The 20,530-nt window shown below is 31.6% G+C and overlaps 1 protein-coding gene across 2 annotated transcripts in view; it reads left to right on the top strand.

Moving 5' to 3' along the window:
• Window positions 1-19,683, top strand: part of LOC123711791 — a 72,419-nt gene extending 52,736 nt beyond the window's left edge. For both annotated transcript variants that reach the window (XM_045664597.1, XM_045664588.1), the window contains one exon: window positions 16,536-19,683. In XM_045664597.1, the coding sequence (XP_045520553.1) occupies window positions 16,536-16,621 (86 nt within the window). In that variant the 3' untranslated portion in view covers window positions 16,622-19,683. The remainder of the gene's footprint in view (window positions 1-16,535) is intronic.
• Window positions 19,684-20,530: the final 847 nt, after the last annotated feature.

The raw sequence follows: 20,530 nt of genomic DNA, 5'->3' as shown, positions 1-20,530 counted from the left end.
TGTGTCCATTCATATAACCTAGGGGAAAGTTTTTAATTAGCTCTTTTTGTATTATCTAAGTTGGTTTATCTTCAAATTTTAATTTCTCTACAAAATTTATCCTTTATGCTTTAATAGAGTATTTATAAACGAGTATTCCATGGGTACTTAGAATCGGTAGAATGTGAATGCACCTCCCGAAGGTAGTTTCAGACGGTTAGTCACCCTTCTTATTATTCGTAAAGAGCTTGAACTGACTTAAACAACACATTTACACATTTACTATGGATCAGCGGTTGAGCGGAAATCACGGAGGTTGTATGAAAAAAGTGGCAACTGAAATATTCGCCCTAAGAACCTTATTTATCTATCGTAAAACAGAAGAATTTTACATAAAACAATAGAAAGTCTTGACTTCCTCAAACTGAGTGCTTTAAAAGTAGACCAAGCTTAATATAGTCTCATATTAACTTTACGACATAAAAAATATTACACTGAATAACCATTGTACACAATTTTAGCTTTTTATGAGGTCGCTACACTATATTTCATTCGCTTTAATGTCTATTTATCCATTTTTAATTAATAATATTGTAAATACATAGAGTATTGTGTATTTGTGTGTTTTAAAAAACATCATATTGTCCTTAATTTTTCGTATTCTATAAACCGATTTATTGAGTTCTCTAATTTTGAAAAATACTACAATTCCTTTGATCATTAACTAACTACTAGTTAACATACTATTATAGTGTAAAATTCATCTTAGGAACATAGCGTGCTTTGTGTTAAGTTTTAAGAGTACTTAAAAACCGGGTCAAGTTTCGTTTAGCTACTCAGAGCGCTAGGTGACCAATACCCACTAAAACACTTCTCAGGTGCATTACCGATTAAGGACTCTCGGGGAAATGAGCGTATCATTTACGAATTTTACGAATGTAATATATAATAGCCTAACTTGGGTAGAAGAATCTTTGGGAGCTCCATGTGCCAGATTAAAAAGTGTGCCAGGTAGAGCGTCATCGGCAAAGGTGTTTTCTAGGTTCGGCTTAGGCTCACTTTGGGCTGCTGCACCAGTGGAGTGTGTAACATACGGTGGTTTCATAAACACGAGAATACAATTAAATATTGTCCAGTACGTAGGATATTATATTAATAATAAAGTTTAGTCTATTAAGCATAACCAAATCAACCAACCAATACAATAGCTATTTATGACTAATTTATGAATAAGTCTTTGGAGGCCTGTAATTATAGCTAATTGCTTGCGAATTTCGATATACAGACCAATAAATAAACAAAAGCCATTGCTACTCGCTGTTGTATAAAAAATACTGTACTAAAACCGTTAAATTAACCAATTATAGTTCTTAAAGAAATGTTTTGATTTTTTTTATTTTTATTTCCTTTAAGGAATATATTGTCCCAATTAAATATAATAAAATAACTTAAGCAAACACTTTTTAAACAGATTGAAGCTATGTATTATTATTATAAACTTATAATTATTTACATAGTTTTAAAATTTATTTTTTCCCACGTTTCTCGTGCTTTACTGCGTGTGTGGTCACGGTGACTGTTCAACACCTTATGTCTTCAATCCGTTCAAAAAGTGTTTTCTTAATGTATAAAAGCTATGTTAACAAAAGACAATACTATAAAATAACTTTAAAAATTACTTACCAACCGGACCGTACAGTATATAAGCTGTTAATGTATTATCTGGAAATTATTTCTTACCTATGACACATCTCTTGTCGTTTATTTACTTACTACGAAGATCACTAAAAAGTTAGACCTTCGTTACCGACCCTCGTTAACCTCAAACACGATTTAATCAAGTTTACAGCAACCCATGGTGTTAATTTTGTTTAAAAACAAAATCTTTTCAAATAAACATTCTTGCTTTTCTCGAAATCATATACTTGATGTCTAAAAAAAAATTTTTCAAGTTATTACAATGAAATAATACTATATTTCTTTTTTTCGGTAGTGTTCAATAGCTGGTAATTCAGGGCTGGACTTATTATAATCATATTATCATCTTTTGTCATATTATCAAATGTCATATAATCATACTATCACATTGAAAGAAAAACACTTCTTCTTTTTCCTTTCCTTTTCTGTAAAGGACGCGAAACGTCGGAAAAAAATTAAATTAAAAATTATGTAAATAATTGCTTTAATCCGGTTAAAAAAGAGTTTTCTTATTTTAAATCATTTTCTTAAGTTAAAAAAAACGTATTTTCAGATCCATGTCAAAACATATTGACTGAAATTTGACGGGTATGTGCGTTAATCATTGATGTAATGGTTATATGTAACACGTATGCGAAAATTTATATGTATTATATGCGGAAAATACACGTAACCATGTTCTAGAACACTATTTTAATAATATATATTACATTAAAAATACTAAAGCTGTCTTTACACGCCGTTTTAAAAGCACGTGAAAGTGCAGTTAACGTAACCTTGGAGGTCGTTTAATGGTTGTCTAAAACAGAAGTCAAACTATATGAAGATATAAAGTAAAAGCCTTCGATTGGGGCCGTGAAAGCCTCTCGCTACGCTCCATTAGCTTGAAACTTGTTACTTTACCTGATAAATTTAATGTACACGGGTGCTGTGAATTCTTCACTACCTCATTGCTGAAACTTCATTTACATAGGAATTAAAACCATTTTAACGAACAATATCAACAACATATGTAAATGTATAATTGTATGTTCTGAAAAAAACAGGTATATAAGTAGGATAGATTATTTTAATTGAAAATACTTTTAATCGAAACTGTAAGTATTGTGACACTTTGATATGTTAAATATCAAAGTGTCATTAGTAAGTAAATTAAGTTATACTTTAATTACTTAAATTAGGCGAGATCGGAACGTCAAATGATGTCTCTATGCAGAGACAATTTTAAAAAGAAAATTGGTGGTTAATAAAGTAGTGGCTCGTGGTAGTCTTTGGTCATTATTATTATAAAAATTGAGACATGTTTACACACGACGGTTGCTATCAATGAGCAATTGGTAATTGCGCAGAATAATGCACTGCATATAATATTACGTAAGACTAAGCGTTTTTATTTCGCCTAAAAACAGGTTAATATCTTACCAATTTTAGTCTGCTATTGGCAAGAATTGATTTAAATTTGATCAGGATTCAATAAGTATACATCTCCTATACGTAGTAGAAGTCAAACAAAGAAAACTCTGTGGGCGTAATTGAAAATTAACGAATATTATTAGTGTATAGATTTATTAGCGTTCTTGCTATCTGAAACTGATATTAATATATCGATGAATATGAAGACTTAGTAAAACTATCGATTAGTTGGCGCTAAGATTGTAATAGCTCCACCATGATTGACATGTCTGGGTGGAATATCTGAAGAAATTGTTTACTGAGATGTCTCACCAAGAGTACTGTAATTTTCTTTATATGCTTTATTAACTAACTTATTAGAACGAAAGCTCTTATGAATTACACACAAAGTGTTTAGTAGAGTTTGGAGGATCGGAAACATGTTGTATCCTTACTCCGCCGACACGGCTAGGAACATGATACGAAAATTACCACATCTATTCATAAATCATGTATGAATAATGATGCTATGATGTCTCTATGCAGAGACAATTTTAAAAAGAAAATTGGTGGTTAATAAAGTAGTGGCTCGTGGTAGTCTTTGGTCATTATTATTATAAAAATTGAGACATGTTTACACACGACGGTTGCTATCAATGAGCAATTGGTAATTGCGCAGAATAATGCACTGCATATAATATTACGTAAGACTAAGCGTTTTTATTTCGCCTAAAAACAGGTTAATATCTTACCAATTTTAGTCTGCTATTGGCAAGAATTGATTTAAATTTGATCAGGATTCAATAAGTATACATCTCCTATACGTAGTAGAAGTCAAACAAAGAAAACTCTGTGGGCGTAATTGAAAATTAACGAATATTATTAGTGTATAGATTTATTAGCGTTCTTGCTATCTGAAACTGATATTAATATATCGATGAATATGAAGACTTAGTAAAACTATCGATTAGTTGGCGCTAAGATTGTAATAGCTCCACCATGATTGACATGTCTGGGTGGAATATCTGAAGAAATTGTTTACTGAGATGTCTCACCAAGAGTACTGTAATTTTCTTTATATGCTTTATTAACTAACTTATTAGAACGAAAGCTCTTATGAATTACACACAAAGTGTTTAATAGAGTTTGGAGGATCGGAAACATGTTGTATCCTTACTCCGCCGACACGGCTAGGAACATGATACGAAAATTACCACATCTATTCATAAATCATGTATGAATAATGATGCTATGAAAAATGAAATGCCTTTTAGCTTGTACGGGCTATTGACATGGAAAGATTTCTATGAATTATTAGATGAGTCATCTTTAATTCAACATTAGTTTAATACTTCAAATACTTGATGGACGATGTTTTATTTATTATTCAAAATCCACCAAAACGTTTTTAAGCTTGTATTTGTAACATTTGAATAAAATGGCGTTTTATTTTGTGCTTCACAACGAGGCTACATCATTATTACAATTCAGAAAAAAATTAAATTGCTTTAAACTCTGAACAGAAAAAATAAATAGATCATCATAGAGTTTAGTAAGGTGTGTAGACTGGCGGAATCGAAACTGTTGAAGAATAAGAAGTTCCGTGTTCCACTTTAATAACGATATATTAACATAGTTTATCCTTATTCTCAGATCTTGTCATTAAAGCTAAGTCGGTTTGATGACCTACTTACCGTCTCTACCTGATACCAACCATGTGATACACTTCGCCGATTTTGCGGTCTTATACGTGCTGGCTTCCTCATGATGTTTTCATTCATCCTACGAGTACGAACTGGGCAAAAGTGAATTCCCTGCGCTCGAACTCGCAAATATAGAGTTGAAAGTCGCGATCTTAAAAAAGTTGTTTTTTTTAATTTTTATTATATTGTATATTGAGAAACACATATATAAAAATACGTATATATAATAATAATATCCGTTTAATTTCCAATCATTAGAAAGAATATACAGCTTAGATTTTTTACTATATTTTTTTTAGAATATAGATTTTATATATTCTATATCCTTCAGTACCGTCAATCGGAATACACCTTCATGGGTATATTCCGATTGACAGTAGTATTGAATACCATTTATTAGTGCGCGTAGTTTGTTTCCTCTGAAAAAGCCCGGACTATACGTTACTATTACATTCTGTGGTAAAGTAAAATTATTTTTTGATGAAAAAGAAACGTCGAAAAACTAAGACCGTGACCTAATCCATATTCATTAAGTTTTATTTCGTTGTCGAATAAATATTCCAAAGATATTTATTATGAATATATCTTAATGATTAAGCGGCGGGCCGTCGTCGCTCGTAATTACCCCGTACAGAGAGCACTAGAAACTTTGCACTTTGTCTCTGTGTTGTCCAAGTAAACCAATGGAATAGGCAATCATCATCTAAAATATGATTTCTTTTAACAGGTGCACTCTTGAACGTGAAAAAATAATTATTTTATTAAATTAAATTAAGGAAAAGCCACGTCATTAACTATACCACGGATATAAGGCCGTCACAGTAACAGAAATATACATTGAAAGAAACAATTTTTTAACCGGATTAAAGCCATTCGGATTATTATAAACTTATGATTATTTTACATAATTTTAAATTTTCCGACGTTTCGCGTGCTTTGCAGCGTGCGTGGTCACGGTCACCGTGAAAAATTAAAATTTAAAACAAATAACTTTAATCCGGTTAAAAAATTGTTTTCTTTGAATGTGTAAAAGCTATGTTAACCAAAGACAAGAAATATACATTATTGAACACTACATTTGACTTTTATATACTTAAGATGTGATTTTCAGATTACACAATACTACATTTGCTATGTTTTTTTTTTATAAAATAACCCTTACAATAAAGTGGAGTTCGTATTCGAACATTCATAAAAAATACACTTTTATCTTATTAGAACAATATTTTATGTTGCATTTAAATATTATTATTAAAAACAAGAAAAAATATCGCTAAAGCTTTTCAAATAGCTACTATTTCCATGGAGTAATCAAAAACTTGTAAAGAACAATAATGTGGCAATTACATGTAGTCTTTAATTATTTATTTTATTACATTCTTTTGAGTCTTGATCTCAATCGTTCACAAAGGTATTCGTGTCTTCATTGTATATTGAAGCCTCTCAGTGTGCTCTCGCTTTGAGTTTTTGACTCTCATTGGAAATGATTTCGATTTGAGAGTCAAACAAGGCTTTGTCTTCTATACAATACTACATATAATCCAGATAAAACGTCTTATTTTATAACATACCTGGATATGAATGAAAAAGTCATGATAAGATTTATAGGTAACGAAAACATTGTGAGGAAATTAAATTGTCTTGCCCTACAAATCAACGGCACGTGTAGGCTAAGAAGAACCCACTTGGATATTAAGAAAAAGACTATCTTGAAATCTGTTTCTTCAGCGTCAAATGGTTATAGCGGGTCTGGTAGTGGGTAAGTAACATTGAAGTAATAAACGCGTTTTTACGCAGTTTTGCAATCTTAAAGGTTACTAATTCGACGTTTGGCTGTGATAGTAATATTTGAAGAGAAACTTATCGTTTATTAATATATCTAATGCATTATAGGCCAAACCGATTTCCTCATCCCACATACTTGCATAGTTTTAGTCATCGAAAGACTAGAACCATCATAGACCTTACTAAACGAAAATCATTTATTGGGCACTGTTATTTTATAGAAATGTATGGTGTATATATTTTATGTTCTTTTTTACTTGGTAATTATAGTAGAGGTTGGTTACACGTCGACAATATAATTTTCGTATATTATTTACATATATCTCATATTATTTACAATTTAAGGTATCAAGTATTTCTTCAATAAAGCTTAGTTTCCAGCAGCCAGGTGCGGAGACCGATAAGGAATAATCCTAAAAGGACGAAGTAAACCAATAGATTTATTGTTGTGCGAGACACAAAGGACTTTTTCACAAAATCTTGCCGTCGAAGTATAATGTAATAGATTCTAAGTGAAACCTTAAGAGAATAGATATTTATCATAATGGTATCACGAATTTCCCTTATTTACAAACAACGAAATTTGTGACTTAAATTTTTACAAATTTCTCGTATTAGGATTCTATAAAATTACATTCTTATTACGGTAAAACTATTTGCGACTCTAATAAAAGTTAGAAACTCATTAACTAAACCATGCCTTCGTTTTTTGCAACTATGTATTTGTGAATTTTTCATATGCATTAAAATATGGACACTAAGTAAAATAAAAAATAATGTCTCTTATGGAATATTCCCACCATATTTAAGAAAAGAACATTTTATTGAAGCGAGAAGTTCGAATTATAATTTTCTCAACGAATTTCCTGTATAAACGAAATACCAAAACTAATACGTGAGTAACACTAACAATGTTTAGAACGGGCCAGTTAGAAACATTGCAAATTAAAACTTTTTTGTATTTCAATATTAGAACTCTTTGGTAACTTAATGTAGTATATTGCATTCATTTGTCATTTGTTTTTGTGAATTGGCGGCAAATCTAAAACTCTTGTTACACGTGAAAATGAACCTAATGCAAGAAGGTTTTCGGTTAATGATTTATTATGACTTTCGTTGTGTGCTTATTCAACAGCAAGCTATGATAGGCTGCGATTAGCATTTCTTAATGAAGCCCCATCTCGTGCCACAATTTACAATTGGTTTAACGAGTTTAAGCGTGAACGTAGCAATCTCAATGATGAACCGCGTGAGGGACGTGCGACTAATGAAGATAACATCAGTGCTGTGCGACGCATGATAGAGGAAGATAAGAGAGTGACCTATCAGCAGATACGGGCAAGGCATTGGTATGAGTCAAGTTCCAAAAATATTACACGAATATTTAGGCGTCAGGAAGCTTTGTACCAGATGGATTCCCCTTACTTTAACCGACGACCAGAAACACCTTCGCATGGACTGGTGAATATTTCACTATGGCAGGTGTCGAGATAATGAGTCATCCTCCATTCAGCCCTGACTTGGCGCCCTGTGACTTTCATTTGTACCCAACAACTAAAGATAAAATTCGAGGTATTCGCTTTACGAGCCCTGAAGTTGCGGTGAAAACGTACTAAAATGCCTAAGGAAGAAAGGGCCCACTGCTTTTCTCAGTGGTTCCATCGAATGCGACGATGCGTAGAGAGAAACGGAGGTTACTTTGAAAGACAATAAAAATATTGGCAACTTTATACATTAAACCGTATTTCGTTTTCTAAACATTTTCACTGTTACCTAGTTTAATATAAAAATTAAACTAAAAACATAATATAAAGAAAACCTAAACCTTTTTATATTTAATTATAAATGATGCAATTCTTATGAATTTAGCCTGTGCGCAACTAATGTTTAAAGAACTTTATTTCTCATTACAAAAAAAAAATATTTTTATTCGCATGAATAACTTAATATATACAAACGAAATATACGTCGCCAACAGCCGTCCTAATTTTAGTCAGCTAGCACCACTCAGATATGTATCTCTAATGTTCTTTTGAATTGAAACTAAATAAGCAATATTCAAGATGCGCAAGACACGTGTAAATGGCGCTTCTCCGAGTAAATTTGTACGCCCTCGAGGCACTGCAGAAACTGCGACCGCTTACCACGCCGAGTTTGATTATTTGGCACACGCAGCCTAGTGCCAAATTTTGCAGGGAACTTTATTGTAAAAGACTCGTTTTATAAAGATCTTCTGGGTCAAAATATTTACCAAGTATGTATTCATACATATGTTATATGTGTACAATTTGAAAAAGTAAGTTCTAATAAAACTTCATTAGGCTATATAAATCGTTTTTGAATATGATAACCAGAATTTAATGGCTATAAATATATATTTTGTGTTATATTATATATTCTAATGCCCAGACTAAATGTCAACACTTTGTGGACATTTAGTCTGGGCACACTTTGCTGGGGCTTTTGGTAAATGCTATGACGCATTGTACTTAGTATTAATTTGAATTTAATTTAATGTAGAAAATCTTTGAATCAGTAATTAAATACCTATTTAATTTAGGCATTCATATTTGTACCGATATCGTTCATTTTCAATAGCAGCACTATTAGCGAAACAGTTTATAGATTATACAATACTACAAGTATATGCATTTAAATAAAATAGTTGGCAAATAAAAATATTGACGAAGAATTGCCATGTTTTGATAACTGGCAGTAAGAAAAACAGTTTTTAACGGATTAAAGCTATGTATTATTATTAAAACTTATGCACTTACTAACTGAAAAGCACGCGAAACGTCGGAAAAAAAATTTAAAATTTAGAATTATGTAAATAATTATAAGTATTAATAATAATACATAGCTTTAATCCGTTCAAAAAGTATTTTTCTTAATGTGTAAAAGCTATTTTAACAAAAGACATTACTAACTGGCAGTAAATACACATAACTTAATTTATTTTGACTCTCACTTATAATATGTCCATATTTTTTTGTTCAATTTGTGTTTTTTGTTCATCGAAAAGCAGTTGTTTTGGTGTTAGACTTGAATTGTCATACCCGTTTGGGGTGTTAAGACAGGAATGTCTGTGAATACCATGTGCTCTGTTCTGAAAATGCGCCATGTTATCTGTTATCTATCTTATAAACAGATAATAAACTACTATAGCCTTATTTTTAGATTTTAATCATTTACTTACTGGTAATTATGTAACTGATTTTTTCGTGCTCGATACTACACGGTTGTACCATTAATTAACTACCACCTAATTAATATGTGCCTTAAATTGTGAAAGTATTCTTTATATTAATAAAATGGCACCAATTGTTTTACTAAATATACGAAGAGTTATCTACGTATACTATGGTGATTTAACGAGATGAGACAAATTTGTTGTCTCGATAAACTTTGAACACGTCAAGAATAATTTTCTAGAATTTGATCATAGCGGATACCTTGGAATCTTCGAAGTTTGAGTAATAAGTTCCTTAGTTACGTCGGCATATAACTTTGTTTTCGTGTTCTTAATAATATGAGTATATTACGTAAATCGATCAATGTCAAGTCTGACGGTATAAGGATTAAATGAATTGTGTTCAAGAACACAAATAGTACAGTTATATACACAGAGCATTCGGCAATTACAAAAATGCATGTAACATATAAATAACGATTTAGATATACCCATATTACCTACACCTAGTGTTTGAACGTTTGTAATGAACCAAAACGACTGAATCGCGATGTCTGTATTACGTAATGGAAACAAAAGCCTTAATAGTAATTTACTGTTTTAAGGAGAAAAATAACGCGCTATCTTAAACGTCGTAGTTAATTTTGATCAGTCTGTAATACGCCCTGTACCCAATCATGATTACGTACGTCTACCGTGTGTAAAGAGAGTTAATGTTCATTACGCTTGTCTAGACTCACTACTTTTAGAGGACCTGAAAACAAGACCGACTGACCGCATATGTTACTAAGTTATTCGATGTGCGTTAATAACGAATATTTCAAGGAAAACAATGATTTTAAAGACTTTCGAAAGAAGATAGCCAGAGCTTATTAAACTTTTTATTTACAATAGAGTAAATAAAAAGGTCAAATATTATTTAAAAAAAGTTGTGAACAGATTGAGTTCACAGTCATATACGGTAATCAAATTAAAACACACTCTTCCCAAATCACATACTTTTCCCCAGAGGTACTTTTCTAACGTCAAATTAACTCGAACTACCACACCATTCTTTTCAGTGAATTGTGCTAGTTTGTTCAGTACTTAAGGCTTTATTAAAACTTGAAATATGTCATACATCGGACAACGTAAACGCAAAAGGTTTTTGTGTTTATTTGATTTTTAACTAACGAGCTTTTTTATCGAGGTGCAATCCTTGCTGCTGTGGTATAAGTCATTTGAATGTACACAGAATATTCAATATATAGGATAATACTGTTATCTATAACAAGTTATGGATCACTTCTAGAAGAGAGTTACTGGATCATAGAACACACACACACACACATAGAAAGGGTATTCTGTAAGACAGTTGTTTTTACAATGACTGTCGTTTGGAAGACGTATCGACATAGTTAAAACACAGAGGCCCTTAAAGACTTAACTTGTTGAGCACCAGCTAGCCTCCACCACCCAAATTGCCTATTAAGTAAGGGCTAGCATTATTATTAGATATTACAGGTCGCTAATAACCTGATCTGACAACCCCTTTTGGAAAACAAAGAAAACCCGGATTCGCTTTAATATAAATGTCATGTGTCATGCATTGTTTGTCCTTAAACTCCTAAAATATTTATGGTTAGTAAGTAACGCCCAAGAATTTATGTTCCCGCAACTTAAGCAAAATATTTGTTAGCAAAATTAATAATTTAATACTGTAGAATCGTAAGTTGTTTACTATGTGAATAATGTGAAATTATAGTTAACACTTACGTAGTTTCCAGAATACAGTATCTGCAAAAAAAATATTATTAATGATGGTCACGAAACACGGTTTGTAAGGTATTGCATAAATTAAGTTTTTTTGTTTAATTGTTCTTCTATGTATAAACATAATGCCGTTTTAATACATAACGTTGTACATGTATTACAAGATGGATTTCCTTTGTATTCTAATTCATCATTATGAGTATTAGATTTTCTCTTAAATTAATATATAGAATAAAGACATCCAGTTATATTCCCGAAAAGAATAATTGAGCTGATCGCATGATCAAAGCCTCAACGCTTCTTAGAATTTAATGTAAGGTTTAAATTGATGGCCACCGATTTGTATGTAAAACAAACAGTTTAGACAAAAGTGTTATTTATACGAAGTTGTATGGTTTTTATCGTTCTATAAAAGATTACATGTAAAGATTAATGTTATTTGAGTGTACTGCCCATGTCTTCGTTAAATTTATCTCGTAAAGTCCGGTAAAAATCTGTTTAAAAAACATTCTTTACAATTGTAGCAAGTGAAAAATGGACTACACTTTAACGTGTTAAGATAATTATTTCTTTCCAGCATACGTTCACGAGTTATAAACGTATTCTTGCTAAATAAAAGATTAATTTCCACTGTTTCTTTATTGACCGTTCAGCTGCTGTACAAATCTACAGAATAGTTTAAGCAGGAATAGTTCGTGCTTTCAAATCGAATAAATTTTCATATAAGAATCTATTTATGAAGAGTCCTGTTTACGAAGCTCGTTTTGGCCACTTATTTACACAGCAACTACTTTGGAACGAGGCCAGAACATCACATTTCTGTAAAGCAATGAGCAGGTTATCTCCGGATAAAAGTTTCTGTATAATGATAGTAGTTAAACAGACGCGCTATTAAAAAGTCGACTGAGTAATAAACCTAGCCTTCTCCACGTTTATTTAAATTATACTTTCTGTAGATTATAATAAATAAAACAGTAGAAGGTTGACCGGGTATACTTAATATTATTTCTTTTCGTTTTCATTACAAAAAATTTATGTTTCGTGACGTCAAATGAAAATCTTATGTTTTAAGCAAGTTTTGTTCCTTTTTTAAATATAAAAGGCGCATTAAATATCGATCAATTTTAAACGTGATTTTTCGTAGGTTTTATTCAAAATGCGATCTTATAATAACTAACTTCTTAAGAAGCAATGTTTTATAGATTGACACACCAGTTGATTTTTATCGTCGATATCGTTGTGCTAATATTATATTACCAAGTACCTTAAACGCTTCATTGTCTATTTATTCTACTCGTAACAAACAGTATCTCTTCGGTTATACAGTTAACTCTTTAAGCTATCAGGAAACTACTCAAACAAATCACCTTACGTTACTTTGATAAATGCAAACATTTATTCAAACGGAGTTTTTCGGTTGTAAAAGTCAGATTGCGTTGCCTGAAAGCATCCATTAATCTTCAAAATCCATCGAACCATTGCGAAAACTTTATCTAAAGAACTTTGTGGATGACCACAGAGATATAAAGCGGATATAAAAAGCTGTTTACGGAAATAATTTAAAGCGCCAGAAAATAGGGGTATTCAATAATATCTTTTGCTATTTCTGAACTGTTAAAATTTCTGTACAGTAAAAATTATATAATACTAGATCGTACAGGAATTTTCTGATACGTAGACCTACAAGTAGATATTTGCCGAGTGCAAATGGCGGCCTTATCGCCAATAATCTTTTACTTACTGTTAATTTTATGGACTCAGTTTACAATGTGTTAAAGATAACTTCGTACAACGTAATAGTCGTTATTACTTCATCCAAAGTAAGTAACGAAACCTTGTATATTTCAACATGGATTTTATTTAGTAAAACATGCACAAGATTACTTGTATTCATTGATAATAAAACAAATGTACATTTAGAAGAGGAATGAAGCTAATGAGCCGCTATGTATATTTATATAACTGCCTTCATCAAGAAGACATCGCCAGTATTAAAGAAAAATAGACACGCCGAGCGGCAAGCCCAATTGGAAGATGGTTCGTGGCGACACAGTTTTTTACTGTTCTTTTAGACCAAAGCCCAACTAATTGTAATCCCTATCCCCTTCGAAGCTAGGGATTGGCCCCAGTTGGAGGTTCACGGGAGTTCACTTAAGCCAGCAGTTTTAACTCTGTTATCTGTAATTTCCCGCCGTGGCGTATAAAGTCTCGTCATTTGCCTTACTTCACTAACTTTATTTGTTTAGGATAATTAATGTCGCTTTGCAACACTTTGAATACCGTTAAATTAAACTTTTGGTCCGAGTTAATTGTTTTTGTGACAGTAAAAGGAACGTGGTATCGAATTTGCGTTGTTCAAAGGCCTCTATCAAATTACTCTTGGAGCTCTCATTAAGAACTTATGTTATAAATATGTCTTTAGTTATATGACTCGGCATTCGTATGGTAATCTTCAAACTGACTTTAGATTTCTGTGATACCCTTATCTAGAAACTCACAAACCGATGAGTGATGAATATTTATACTTATTACTAAAGCTCACATCTAGAATAAAAACAAAATACAAAAGAAATCAACCTAATGTTATATGTACTGAAATTGAATTGAATATTTTCTACAATTTTCGTAACAATTATCAGGCAATGTATAAATTTGCATCAGACTATTTCAGAATAGTGACTTTGTAACTCAATTTGTTTTGGTTTCCGATTCATTTCATACACGTCGAACAAAAAAAAATCTGTTTGACGTAAACGAACCTTAAAATCATCAAATGTAATAAATACTTTGTGGTGCTATATAAAACCTTTTATATACGTCTACACTTGTTGCTTTACTATTACCTGTTGTTGGTTATGATATTTACGAATTAAATCAAATATTATGATTTACAGTAGTTCTATTTTGAACCAGAGCACAGACTGGAGCTTTACCATGATTCAACAATTTTTGCTATGTTCATTCGAATCGTATTCGATTCATCAATTTTACCATGTCGGTGGTATATAGCTCTATATAACTAACGCTGACTTTTGTTAACAATAGAATTCTACATTTTATTTCGAGGACTTAAATCTATGGACAAAAGGTATATTTCTACTTAGACGAAGTCAAGCAAATTGCGATTGTAAATGTATTCTTAGTTCGCATGACATCATTATGATGTAAATTAGTTCAAATCAATCACATGAATAGTTTTATTGGCTTTAAAAATTACTAGGGCGCACATAACAAGTATATTATTTATGGCGGATATATTTCTGTATTTGTTCCTGAGGCCTGAGGACTTATTTTTTTGTTTACCGGGGATTCAAAGAGTGGGCAATCGTATTCAATATGGACTGAAGCAAAGACATAACACTGTAGCCTACATTTTATGTCAGGGTCTGTTTGCCAGCTCATGTCAAGTTCATACTACTGAACCTACAGACATGTGTAAACAGTTTAAGTAGGAAATGAGATCGGTCTGCAGATGAAGGAACTACAACTGATACACAAAAAATCCTCTTCTATTAACAACTTTCTCATTTAGGTTTTTTGTATACGAAATAAGAATAAACTGTCGTAATGATATCATGTCATCCTTAGAAATAATTTTTGACATAAATGAAATGTTTTTATGAAACGATGGGTGAATAAAAATAGGTCAGGCTTCTGATTACGCCGGAAATATACTATTTGAATTTATTTTCATTCCCACGGTATCTTCGACTTTGTCGTTGAGTTACAATTTTAAAGACATCATCCATATATATATATATATAAAATTGCCCTCCGATTATCTCGCTAAAATTAGAGAATGGCTGGACTGTTTTGGCTAATTTACAGTTTAAACGGAAGGAAACTTAAATAATAACTAAAGTAAAATACTAATAAGGAATAAACTTTCCAATAAAAACTGTTTCTAGCTGAGAAATATTTTATCTCTTATGTTATTTGGCAGTCGTATATTTATGGATGCCTTCAGAAATTTGTGTTACATACTTGTGGTATGAGGGCCAATGTCTTTGATTTGTTTTAAATGTTTTTATTAAATTTTGACGAATATATGAAGGTGAGCAGTGTTGGCATAGTGGCTTCAGCGTGCGACTCTCATCCATGACGACGTAGGTTTGACGTGTGGATTAACCATTCGGTTAAACGTTGAAGAAAAACATCCATGACGAAACTGGCTTGCCTTAAACGCAAACAGTCGACGGCGTGTGTCAGGCACAGTAGGCTAATCATCTTCTTGCCTCTAAGATTGACGAATGATCATAAAACAGATTCAGAAATCTGAGGTCCAGATCTAAAGAGGTTGTACTCACTGATTTTTATTATTTTAATTTTTTTATGTATAGTTGATAGGAATTTCACCGGGTCTTCTAGTTATTAATTAACTAAATAATTACGTTACACGTAATCATTTTATAATATATAAAATGATTGTAGCTGATGCCGAAGCGAAATAGTGAAAAAGTTGTAAATCTAACATAATCGTGGTACATCTGTACCAAAATAAAGTTTAATTACTAACATTTTGTACTAATTTTCTTGCAGCTTTCGTGCTAATATTCGTTGTTATCACCACCATTTTTATATAACCTTTTCTACGGTAGAAGATTGTGAAAACTATCTACGTTGGCAACATATTTTATAATGGTTTCAGTAATGCATTTTTCTCTTAGCTAACTGAATTGAAACTCAAAACATCCGTTCGTAATAATTTACTGACAAATCTAGAATAATATAAATCTATAGTAATAAGGAAAAGTCACCTTATTAGCACATCTGTGTTAACTTGCTATACTAAAGGGGCAAATAATCCAGAATTTTCCTCATTTCTAATGATATTTTAATTTCTAAGAAGCATTCGCTCACTCTGAATAACTTCGAAATATTTATCTGCCCTTAAAGATTCAACCTATTCTTGTTAAAAGTGTAAAGCCACAAAAATAATTTATCGAAGGCTATTGGCTTAAAACATTTAATGGGACTAAAACTTATCACTAAGGTTTATACGGTTAGCAATTCAGCTATGTATTTGTCCACAGTACGGCAGGAGAACGAGCGGCTGATGCACGACGTCCTTCAGGCGGGAATCGCCAATCGCACCCAGTTGTCGGGGGGATTGCGCTGACGCCGCGCTACTCCCCTCGTCCAAGGCTTGATAACATCAGGCCGGCTGCCGCGCCTCCCGAGGAGCCCTCAGAACCTTTGGAAACCCCTTATGGACTATCCAATAACGCTTCTGTACCGGTGAGCACAACCCTAGCAGGCCCTGCGTGATTACGCAAGACTATGGACTATCTAGATAGTATATGTGAATTTGTGAATAACGTTGTTACTCGTTGGAGATTGGAACTCCAGTAGGTATTGTTAATGTCCGAGGTATATGTGTAGTATAAAGCTATATTTTGATTGAATACTATTTCACTGTTTGATCTTTTGATTTTCAGTTTGCTGTTTCCTTTGTATATCTCGTTCACTCGGGAGTGTTAGTATTAAATGTATTCTTATTTCAGAGGCATAGTCGCCTATTGTTCTGCGCTGATTTATTTAATTACAATTAAATGTTACAAGTAAATATAAGATAATTTGTACTGAATGTAAAAAATAAGATTCATATAATACATGGGATCAAATTTTAAAAATCTCTGTTTAAGTTACCATTTACTACTACAATAAATTTATTAAAATTCTATTTAAGAAATTCTCCTAAATAATAGGTTGAGATTACTTAGCCTTTTGTTATAAAATCATGCATTGGTGATGATTCTTGGCATTGCAATAAATTTCACGTAGATGTTACGTTTTTACTACTATAACTGTAATCAGTAATTAATTTAACGCATTCATAGTATTTAAATATCAGTACTCGATGTGTAGACGTTTATGCTCACTTGTTCAAGATTATCTTCTGATTCATATGTAAACTTCAAAAGAAAGTAATAGGTATTATGTTTAACATATATATGATTTATTATCATAAAAATATTTGCGATTTCACACCACAACAGTATATTTCCACATAAAGGAAAATTAGTATAAAACCTTACAAATATTAATCCATCCTAAAATCGTAAAGAGAGAATATTAAAATCTAACAATACTTTTATAATCTGTAATCGTCTAAATAATTTTGACCCTTTATACGTATTGAAAATTATTTTTATAAAAACTATACATTTTAAAAGTAGCAAATTTTATAACTCTTCTATTCTTTGTGACATTTAATCGCTCTCTCAAAGTATGACGCAATTCATTTTTGACCCCTTAACACTCTTCAACCCAAAAATATAAGTACCACAGCTTTTTACTATATCTTTTAACACAAAGGGTTCTTAGTCTGCTAATTTCTATAAAAAATATTGACTAAATACTTTAACATTAACCTTCTAACACTTCATAGACTAAAACTAAATATTTGATACTGTTTAAATATAGCTACTCATTTGTTTCTTCTACTCTAGTGGTAACGCTGAGTTTTAATTTATACTATCTGTTTATCGAGGCAAAGAAAATGATAGTTTTAATCCCTTTTGTAAATCACAGTTGGAACTGACCACGATGACGTGTGTACGTTTCGCGTAATTGAAATAACAGATACGGAAACCATATAATAAATATATCGTACACTTTTAAGCCGAATCTAGTCAAAGGAGCTTTTGAAACTGTGCTTAAATGTAAGGGTAAGTTTTATATGTAGCTGTTGTATGGATATTGTTATGTAAAGTATATGTCACTGTATGGTGGATTTTAGACGCTAAATATGTGTGCGCTTCAGCAAAGTATATAATCATATAATTGTATATGCTGTAGTTATACCAAACCAAGGGCTGTATACCCTTGGATAGATAATTTAATGTGTAGATATTTCATTTTATTGTATCTCCCTCATTTTATTAATTTAATGATTAATTATTGTGGTCTGGTAGTGCTGCTAATATGTGATGTTCGCCATAAATTATGTGTGTAAATTTAACGTTATATATGTAGCATACCTATGCACAATCATTATTTAAAATGTCTTTAAAATCTATTTATTACCTTGATGTATTTTTATTTTTATTATAACAAACAATAATTTTGTAAGCGATAAATTGTTAAGAGTTTCTTACTTCTGTATCTTCCATATTCTCAGGTTTTTTGTATCTCAAGACTAGGCCTCGTTTTGTTCCTGTCAGACATAAGTACACGAGAAACATATTATATAAGCGTACATCAGTTTCCTTTGTATTGTTTTGTAGGTATAGGTTGTGTATTTTTGTAATAAAAAATTGATGTGAGATTACGAATTACCTATAAGCCGTCACACTTCATGTCTACTCGGTAGGAAATTGGATTGTCAATTGGTATACGGTGCAATTCGAGTTCAATTAATCAGGAATTCGTCCCCAATTATATTTATTACCTTTCGGGGAAATATTAAATGCAGCAGATCAGTAGACACGAAGCGATGAGCCACTTATTATGTAAGAAATTGTAGTTGTTATGTTACCCCCTTGCTTAAGTGTTTCAAAGAGGTATGAGATTTGTGCCGGAACTAAAAATAAAGCCTTTCAATGATGTTATTAAGCATATATACTTAGCACGATTAAACTACAAGGTAATTACAGAATTCGATCATTTGAAGTTGAAAACTGTTAAGTTAGAGATATTTTGATACATTTTGTTATTTTATATCATATTTGCAATACCATTATTATTATTTAAATTAATGCAGATTTCAAAATGATAAAGTTGCGTTGACTGTGATTGGTCAACAGCACCTATGCACCAATCACAACTAAACGAGTTGCGCCATTCTTTTGTATCTAATATATAAATAATTATTTTGCTCTTTGCTGGTATATTTTAAGATGTTAAAAATTTCACATTTTTTCACTAAATGTATGACTATGTCTTTACGTAAATCGTAATACGTCACAGTATAAATTCTAACATAGATTAATCTAAATATGCCACAATATCTCTAACTAAACTTAGATGATTTTGTATGGGGGCAATCGTTTAATCCGCAACCCATCCTTAAGAGATACGTTAAGTACGTGTTCATATTCCGAGTCGATTCACCCAGTCAAGTATCAATACCTATTGATTAGTGTTAGACAAACGATACAAAGAATTTTATAGTTGTTTGTTGTAAATGTCAGTTTGAATTAATCTATTTTACAAAAAATGTTTAATAAAATATCTTTATAAATAACATTCGTTTTATTTTTTGCTATAAACTATTTAAATAATTGTTTACTAAATACTGATTAGCAATGCAATTATTAAAAAGCTTTAGAAAGTAGAAGCTAAAATGCTATTTTATAATGATAATAAAATTTTCAGGAATTTCTGGTCGCTCGAACTCGTCTTCACTTTTGCAATTGCATTACCGCGAATTTCCAAATTTGTTGCTGTTTTCAACACTCGCTTGGCATAAATATAGGTTTTACACTGTCACAATTTTTCGTAATTTTTGATATCAAATGAGGAAACTGCTTATAAATAGTGTATGTAGTATAGTACGATTTCATTATATTACATATATATTATTTAAATGGAAGCGCTGCTTAACTTTTTCATATAAACTTTTTTGATATTTTTCGATTCATATCATTTTTAAACACTGGGATTGGAACATATTAGACAATACAAAATTACCGCAAATTAAAATTTATTCGTATCGCTTTTGAAATCTCTACAGTCAAGGATAATTAAGTAAGATAGAAATTGGCTAATTATAAATTATTGTGGGCGCTCAAAGGTAAAACTTCTAGAGCTTGGAAAAGCTTGGAACTCGGATAAGGTGGGTGTGTCACGAATTCCTTAACCCAACACGCCATTTCAACTATGCCTGTTATGATGCGCCGTGTAACATTGTACAACAATTTTCATCAAAAATTTGATAACTTTCATAACTATGAACTCATAGTTTACACAAATTGTCTGATTATATGTAAGTCACACACATTACAGGAATTTTACACCGTATCACACATCTGGATCCTGATTAGGGAATGCAATCCCGACTCGAGATCGTGAATTCGAGTTTAGA

The sequence above is a fragment of the Pieris brassicae genome, chromosome 1 (assembly GCF_905147105.1).
Source record: "Pieris brassicae chromosome 1, ilPieBrab1.1, whole genome shotgun sequence".
NCBI lineage: Eukaryota > Metazoa > Arthropoda > Insecta > Lepidoptera > Pieridae > Pieris > Pieris brassicae.
Note: the sequence above shows the minus strand (reverse complement) of the source record. Positions and strands in the feature narration are given on the sequence as shown.